We start from the raw sequence: 9,165 nt of genomic DNA, 5'->3' as shown, positions 1-9,165 counted from the left end.
AACTATACACTCTACTCCAATTTGCTCTAGAAACTCGAGATTTGAATCCGGTTCCATTTTCTAACTTGGTTTACGAATCAAAATAACAATCGATTCAGATTTTTTTTTTTCAAATCAAAATAACAATCGATTCAATTTTTTTTTTCGAATCAAAATTTGAATTTGTGATTTGTTTTTTTTTTAAACATGGATTGTGCATGCTACATCAAGTCATAACGAATTTAGGGGAGGAGCGAATCTGATGCTTTTGAAAGGTGAGTGACCAATAATGTTTTTAAGGGGGAAATGGACACGAGATGCTTTCGAAGAGCACATAATGCTTTTAGGCGCGGTGGAGGGAGCACCCGTAACTCTTTTAAAGGGTGAGCAGGCACCAATACGTTAAGAACTTTATGCTCTCAAACGAATTGTGAGATTTAATGTAGGGGTTAACATTCTCAAGCAAAATAATCTTAAAAGACAAGGGTTATGGCTTTGTAAGATTATTTTTCATGCTTGTTTTACAGTTCAACAATCTTACGAGCACGTACATTTTTGAGAAGTGATGTCTAATCTCAATGGGAATGTTGATTATCATGTTTACAAAATGAATGATGATTTATATATGTTTATACTTAATAATCAATATTTGCAAAATAAATATTTTGTCTTTTTAATGTATGTGATGATTGTATTTGTGAAATATTTTGGAAGAAAATGTCATCAAGTCGAGATGGCCGAGTTGGTCTAAGGCGCCAGATTAAGGTTCTGGTCCGAAAGGGCGTGGGTTCAAATCCCACTCTCGACATTTGTTTTTAAAACAATTACTTTTTTGTCAATTGGATCACATTGTTCTCCGTTCTATGGTTTTTATTTTAGCATTCATGAAACAATTCTTAAAGCTTAACTTGTATTAAACTTGTTCACTATATTCTCTTCTTTTATAAATCATGATAAAATTTGAGCATGATTCAAGAAACAATCCTACAGATCCAATTACTTAAAAATATTAGGATTATTGATCACTTTTTTCGCAAGTAGATAGCTCAATACATTCTAATTTAACTTCTAGTCGATTTAAGTTTGAATAACTTGACAAAATCATTCTCATTATATCATCGTCCTTTGTTACATGATAAAACTTGAGCATGATTTGGGAACAATTCTACAGGTCCAATAACTTGCAAATATTGTTAATGTTGATCAATTTGTTCACAAGTTGATAGCTCAATACACTCTAATTTAACAACTTCTAGTCAAATTTAAGTTTGAATCTATACTATATAATAAAAGAAACCTATTTTGGGACACTTGTCATTCTCTCATTTAATTGATTAAAATTATTAATAATACTAATAATAATAATATTTAATCTAAATTAATACAAATTTGTATTATTAATAATATTTAATCAAATCTAATACAAATTTTTATTATCAATAATATTTAATCAAATCTAATAAGAATTCATACGAATTCCAAAGTTGATATTAACTTTCAAATAATTAAATAAAATCCACCTAACATCACAGATGTTTCTGTTAAATTCGATTATTTGTTCAACAATCACTATTATCTTTATCATTCAGTAAGGTTAACTGATGTATCATCATACAAGCTCCCACCTATTCAATCATATGATTTTTCAATCTTATATTAACTAAATAAATAAATATTAATATTCAATCTTATCCTACTTTAAATATAAAAAAAAATCTGTTAGTTCAGATTAATATTCAATCTTATCCTACTTTAAATATAAAAAAACCGTTAGTTTTTTTAAATATATTTTTTATTATTATTTGGTATATAAAATCATATTTATTCAACCCATGTAATACACGGGGGTTTTTAAAAATATAACTTTTTTTATTATTTGGTAAAAAATATTACATTTATTCAACTCGTGTAATACAATGGTTTTAAAGATATAATTTTTTTATTATTTGGTATATAATATTACATTTATTCAACCCGTACAATACATATGGTTCTTATAGATATAACTTATTTTATTATTTAATATATAAAATTACATTTCTTCAACCCGTGCAATAAAGGAGGCTTTTAAAAAGATAATGTTTTATTATTTGGTATATAAAATTCATTTATTCAACCCGTGTAATACACGGGGTTATAACCTAGTAACTTCTAATTACATATACGTTACTAGTGATATATTACCAAATAAGTTACAGACTTGCAAAAAAAACCCTTAGGCTGCAACGTTATTATCCGAAAGCAAGATAAGATCTATCGTACAACCATAAGTTTCATCCCTATCATCTCTTTTACATATCACCTTTTAATCATTCATAACCTCCTCATCCTTTTGGTCGTTTTAACATACTAACATCCCAGAGGTTGATATCTTCTAAATATTGTGAGTAGTGGTTCAAAATTTAACCTACATGTGAAAGAAGCGCTGCCTCCAAACCCTGTAGTGTTTGGCAGTCGCCTCACATGCGCTTTTTAAAACCAAGGACCCAAAAGAGGCAAATAATGCAACGAAAACGGGATATAAAAGAAGCGTGTAAAGCACTCATCAAGCGAACCAAATTCAGAAATTTCAGCAAGTAAAACAAAAAACAGAGAATGTAAAAACTGATATAGGTTCAACATTTAAGCATCAAATAACAAATCCAGTTCTACTTGAAAAGAACAAAAAAAAAAAAAGATTCCTTAATACATCATACTTCTGTTTCTAAGCCATACATTTTGCACTCAGCTAGTTAGTGTCCTCCATCCGTTCCTTGGCGATCATATGATCTGATAAATAAGCCAAAATAAAGTAAACGTTAGCTGAAATTGTAATACAAGTTCATCAAACAGACTTATTTTGCTGCATAACATAATTTAGATAACCAGTTAACGCAAAACTCACGGGACCACAATACCCTACTAAGCAATGAAATTGGGGAAAACGCAGCTTGCACTGCTATAGGTGGCCTTCAAGGGGTTAAAGGTAAAAAACCAACGGAAGCTGCAATCGAACTGAGACCTCTGCTAGAGAAACTCAAACGCTTACCACCGCCACCATTGGTTTAAAAAGGCGTGTCTCACGTAGTTCCAGGTCAAAATTATGATTCGTAAAAAGTTTGTATGAAAAAAACCTGAGTGGTGCAGAAATTATGAACGGTTTACTTGATAAATAGGTTTACGTAAAAAAAACAGATGATAAATGCAGTGTCTGCCTTTCTGGATGTAAATGAAGCTTTTTTAGCTGTACAAAGATGTGCCCCTCACATGCATATTTCATACACTAAACTAAACACAAGGTTTAAAAGAACGGAAATGAGTTTCGAGGCGTTTTCCCTTCGCCTCACGAGGCGTAAGGCCGAGGCGGTATTAATAAATAAAGAAAAAAATTATATATATTATGAAAATAATAATACTAAGTTCATCATCAGATTCATCAAAATCATCAAAAACACACTTAAAAAGACATGAAATGCTTGAAATTGACACAAAAAGTCAAAAACATCAAAAACAACTATCAAAATCCCCTGAGGCGCAGCTTTCTTAGCGCCTCAGCCCCTCTGAGGCGCAGATACATTAAAAACACCATGAGGTGCGCCTCCAACTCGTTTTTTGGCCGTTTCGCCTCAAGGCGCGCCTTGAGGCGCACGCTCAAACGTTTTTTAAAACCATGACTAAACAAAAAGAGTTGATGCCTAAACATATGCAATCTAGTATCTTAGACAGCTACCAATTTTAGAAGGTTACAGAGACTATTGTCCCAACTATCATCCTCGTCACGATATCCGATTGATATATTGATACTGAACACACAAGATATAATCATAAAAGGCAGACATCATGATATAACCTTTCAAAAACACAATTCACATTCCATGTGTTCTAGCATAAGTTATTGACCTCATTTTCTCCTATATCATGCACATCTCTCTCTTTCCACAGATAAACTATGCTAATGATATTAACCTCATAGTAAAAAATTATCAGTAGACCATTAAATCAAGTTTAAATTATGCATGTTCAATACTAACAAACAATCAAACAAATCAACATAGATCCACTTCATACACATAAATCAAATCCACAATAAACAAATAACAAATGTAAAGCTGCATAAAAACATAAAAAACAAACTGAATTCACCTCTAAACAGATCCGACAATGATGTTATTAATCGGAATGAAGATAAGCTTAACGAAAAACCCTACGAATCCCATCACAACGAATCCGATAGCCGTACGAACAGCAACCTTGGAGAATTCTGTAAACAAGTGAAAAAATTTCAGATCTAGACGAACAGATCAAGATCTGGAACCGAAACAGCCGATCAAAAGTGAAATTAGGGTTTACCTTTGCGATCAGGCTTGTGGCATCGCTTGACTAGACGATAACTGTCCTTTGAGAACTCTCTCAGTGGCTCGAAAACTGAATCTAGAGCGTCCATTGTTGATTGATCGAGAGAGAGAGAGAGGATCTGCAAAGAGAATTAGGGATTTGTATGGAGATACGGAGAAAACAATGAGAACAGAGAGCAAAGGGTTATACGTGTTGACCCTGAAAATCAATTCGCTCGCCTTATTATTGCGTCAGTTACAAAATTGTACCCCCAATGTTCAAACATACGGATATATCATCCCTAAGAGCATTCACATCCATCCCACCATATCTTCAACCGGGGCTATTTGTTTAATTCTTAACGTGCTCTTAATAGTTCAGACCTCTTACTGGTTCAGTACTTAATGGTTCAGACTGTTTGTTTCGCAGACAAATATCTGAATGGTTTAGACATTTGTTTCTGAATGGTTAAGGATTATACAGAGTCTGAATGTTTAAGACCTCTAGTCTGAATTGGTCAGACATTTGCCTCTGAACGGTTAAGCATTATACTAGCTTTTAATGGTTTAGATCTCTTACTGGTTCGGCACTTAATGATTCAGACCTCTTACTGATTCAGCACTTAATCATTCAGAAGTTGTCAAACAGCCCCTAAATTACATTAAAAAACATTACATTTTCTCTCTCCTCTTCAATTAAATAATATTTTTTATACATTTACCATTACCTTTTAACTCACCTTCACTCACAATCACTTTCAAAATATATTAAAAAATTATAGGGGTGAACATTGTCCCCCCAAATATACAGATAAACAGTAACATTTTATCTCTCATCTCACAACCACTTTTTATACTCTTTATATTTTAAAAACACCACACACAGAATTTGATGCCATGGATGTGAATGCTCTAACGTTGTCTTCCCGAGTTTACTAATGGAAATAAGCGTAAGGGAGTGGAAAAAAAGTTAAAAATATTTTTGTTTCGAAGTTCCATTAACAAAAGAAAGTGAGAATAAGTGAGAGGAAATCAACATTTAAAGTTTATAGTAAATCAGTTTTGAGTGGCTTGAATAGGAAGGATAATGTAGGTTAAGGAAAGCGAAGTGTAAGAATATAAGGAGTCAAATGTAGGCGAAAAACCGAAAGCGGGGAAAGAGAAAGATCCATACGCTTTGTCAAAAGCATTTTCGTAGTATCGATACTCCATCTTCGACACCTATTGAGTTGGCCAACTTGTACACGAGTATTGCATGACAACTTTCAAAGATTAGAAGATTCAAGCCTACTTCTATTCTGTTTCAGCAATGCAACATAGCATCACCGTGGTTGATTGCCAACTCGCTTTTAGTTATCAACAATCTCCAACTTTCAATGAATAACACGCTCTTAAGGGGTTGTTTGTTTGCATCTGACTGGGTCAATTAAGAGGTTAGGATCTGATTCGGTCAGACCTCAGCCTGTTTGGTTCACATCTGAATGGAGCAAAAATAGACAAAATGAGTCTGACTCAGTCAGACTTCAACACAAATCTGAACGGGTAAGAGGTCCAGTCAGACCTACTCTGATCGAACCAAACAGCCCCTAAGTTTAGTAAGATATTTTTCATCCTCTTTTGCCTTTTGTGTTCGTATCCATACTTGCTTGAATATATTATATAATTTTGATTAGTTTAATACTAGTATTCAAATAAGGTTTTAATTTTAAACCCTGATTAAGCCATTATGAAATCTAGGTTTGGTGTTATGGTCTCGTGGATGAGTGTACCTCGTCCTATGTAATAGATTGATGTATATTATGTGTGGTGAAATACGCACGTCCTTTGGTTGTCTAATGGTTGACATGATATAATTTAGAAGGCTTTATGTGTTAAAATATCTTTTTGGAGTGACCTAATTTAGTAGGTTTTATGCTTTAACAATACACTTTAAACGATTTCTGACCCATTAACTCATTGACATACATCATTTTAAGTTGTTTATAAACACTTTTACATGTTTAATACTTTGACCCGTTAGAAATAACGTATTCCCTTCTTTAGTAAGCATGTTGATATTGGTACTTCTAACTTGTACTACCTTTGAGATTCGCATTGCGGGATCCCACACTCAAGGGTGGACCCAGTTGAGAGGGATGTGGGTTGCTTGCACCCCATAATTTTTTTTAATACTATGAATACAATATCTAATCTAGACTGCCTGATCGGGTGTCGAGGTCCGGTCAAAGATAGAGTTAAATTGTGTATTCCTGATTACCTTAAACTATATAGTTAGTGGCATGGCAATAAGGTGGCAAATCCTTGTAATTTTTCCATATTTGAAATTTCATATCTCGTTTTTTTTTAAATACCGTAAGCAAAACATTTATTTTTATTTTCAAAACTTGACTAATAGTTTGTCGTCTAAGAAAAGCCTTTATGCATGAAAGTCATATTGGGTCATACGATTGCGACTCACCAAGTGAAGTGGGTGCCCCATTGTTACACATGTTCATATAAAAATCATAATATCATACAGATAACACAGATATAACAATAAGCATGTTCACTGTCAGTGGCGGACCCAGAAATTATTTGCTGTGGGTGCGGATGAGGTGTTCAACTATATTTTTAAGGGGTGTGGTAGGGTTTTTTTGCCTAAAATATACACTAAATTTTTTTTTCAAGGGGTGCGGCCGCCCACCCTGGCCAAAGGGTAGGTCCGCCCATGTTCACTGTTGAAGGGTCGATCATCAGGCTTGGGCCTTGGACTTGTCTGGGCCGGTTATTCTAGCCTTTCTCGAGCTTTCTGTAACATGGAGAAAACAATTAGAAGAGGTCCCGAAGGGATCCTCGGGGACCACCCTCAGACACTCAACACTAGTATGGTACTATGGTTATATAGAAAAGTAATAATGATGCATATGTATCGACATGTACGTATGTAAACAATATAACGTTGATCATAGAGGTTTCTTGCTAAGAACCATGGGGGTGGTGGTGTTATTTTGATAGTAACGGAGAGAGACTATGAGGTAGAGAGGATTGGGAGCCAACATTGCTGATGCAGTGGGGTGAAGATTAGGGGGAAGATTAGTGAGTGTGAAGTGTTTAAGAAAAAAGGCTTAAGCCTTGTTGTATAGAAGAATAATGGGCAAGATAAGGTCAGATGGGCTAGAGTAGATTTGGGTCCAAACCCAAACATTGAATATTGGGCCATATTTGGACCTCCTACAGTCCTACACATGCATCAACTTTCTCTCTTTTAACATTGCTGAAGTCCTGACTCATGAATTTAGGGTGATCACTGGGGCTACAAACGAACCGAATATGAGCAAAACCTTGTTCGTGTTTGCATGTTAAGAAATATATGTATTCACGAACTATTCATGAATACTTACCAAACAAGATTTTATGTTCGTGTTTGTTTGTTAAAGAAATGAAATTGTTCGTGCTTGTTTGTTAATTTTGGGCAACGGACGAAAACAAATGTTGATGAACACAAATGAGCACAAACTAATGTTCATTAACACGAATGGAAACAAATAAACAAACAAACACAAAGAAGCGTTCATGAACAAAATATATAATACACTGCCACTTATTAAATATTTTATTTGTCGGAATTTTGAAGTATTTAAATATATAAAAACTAAAAATATTAATGAACTATCGAACACAAACGGACACATTACCGAACGTTCACGAACATAAATGCACAAACGTGACCTCTGTTCATTTTGTTCATTTAACTAAACGAACGAAATTTCTTATTCGTGTTTGTTAACGAACACAAACGAACTTTCCGTCGAACAGTTCACGACCTGTTCGCCGAACGTTTGGTTGGTTTGCAGCTCCGGTGATGATAACTAATGGAACAAAACCTGTAAACTTCAGGGACCCGAGAGCAATTACCCTTTTCAAACACATTATCGCAAGTGGGAATGATGTTTGAATCGAGATAACTTGAGTAAGCAATCACACTCGACTTTTCCCCTTTCACAGTCATACCTATCTTGTCTCTTCCTCCACCACTTCATCCTTAAATCTATCTCTCTGTGCTCATCAATCACACACACTCATACACTGTACACTCTCATACACCACGTAACAACAGATCCAGCAGAAGCCGAATAATGGCGGATTGGGGACCGGTGTTCGTGGCGGTTGTTTTATTCATATTGCTAACGCCGGGATTGCTAGTTCAGATTCCGGGGCGTAACAGAGTGGTGGAGTTTGGTAATTTTCAGACGAGTGGTGTTTCGATTTTGGTTCATTCGGTGATCTATTTTGCTCTTATTTGTATCTTCTTGTTAGCCGTTGGGGTCCATATGTACCTTGGTTAACATGTTTCTTTCTTATGCCCTAATTTTTATTGGTTATATATTTTGGATCGGATTTGATAATGTTACGATTGATTACATGTTTTATGAATGTTGCTGATTTCGTGTTATAGCTTTATCTCGGTTTAAATTAGGATTCAATGCTCGATTTGTGGGTTTTGGTTTGAATTGATGTGATCACAAAGGCCTTATGATTGTACATTTTTAGTGTTCGTTTTTTTTTTTTTGGGTTGAGTTCAGATTTCAATGATGATCGTAAAGGTAAGAACAGGTTGTGAAAAAAACGGTAATCAGATTCAAATTTTAATTTGATACAGATTAACCATGACTGATTGGGGTTAACAAGTATGGTTCAATTCGGTCATGTTTTTGTAGTATCACCCAAATTTTTTTTTCTTTTTTTTACCATCAACGAACACATGAAAATGAAAATGTATGCAGTGACACATCCAAGTTTTTTTTTTCTAGAGTTAACTGTCATTTTCGTCTCTGTAGTTTGTCTAATTATGCTAGTCCAGGCCAAATTTCAAATTTGTATCATTTCCGTCACT

At 34.3% G+C, this 9,165-nt stretch overlaps 2 protein-coding genes and 1 non-coding gene across 3 annotated transcripts; 2 read left to right on the top strand and 1 right to left on the bottom strand.

The window, feature by feature from the left end:
• Positions 1-706: 706 nt before the first annotated feature.
• TRNAL-AAG lies at positions 707-787 on the top strand. Its single transcript has one exon. It is a non-coding gene; the product is annotated as a tRNA-Leu (tRNA).
• Positions 788-2,527: 1,740 nt separating this feature from the next.
• Positions 2,528-4,548, bottom strand: LOC110868585 (protein transport protein Sec61 subunit gamma). Its single transcript, XM_022117785.2, has 3 exons — positions 4,309-4,548; positions 4,102-4,219; positions 2,528-2,748 (listed from the first exon to the last, which is right to left on the bottom strand). The coding sequence occupies exons 1-2, from the start codon at positions 4,400-4,402 to the stop codon at positions 4,104-4,106; spliced, it is 210 nt and encodes a 69-aa protein (XP_021973477.1). The 5' UTR covers positions 4,403-4,548; the 3' UTR covers positions 2,528-2,748; positions 4,102-4,103.
• Positions 4,549-8,231: 3,683 nt separating this feature from the next.
• LOC110868584 lies at positions 8,232-8,730 on the top strand. The gene has a single exon (XM_022117783.2). It carries the CDS (start codon positions 8,408-8,410, stop codon positions 8,615-8,617), a length of 210 nt encoding a protein of 69 aa, XP_021973475.1. The 5' UTR covers positions 8,232-8,407; the 3' UTR covers positions 8,618-8,730.
• The last annotated feature ends 435 nt before the right edge of the window (positions 8,731-9,165 follow it).

The sequence above is a fragment of the Helianthus annuus genome, chromosome 7 (genome assembly GCF_002127325.2).
Source record: "Helianthus annuus cultivar XRQ/B chromosome 7, HanXRQr2.0-SUNRISE, whole genome shotgun sequence".
Classification (NCBI taxonomy): domain Eukaryota; kingdom Viridiplantae; phylum Streptophyta; class Magnoliopsida; order Asterales; family Asteraceae; genus Helianthus; species Helianthus annuus.
The sequence above is the reverse complement of the archived record's forward strand: the minus strand, read 5'-3'. Positions and strand labels throughout refer to the sequence as shown.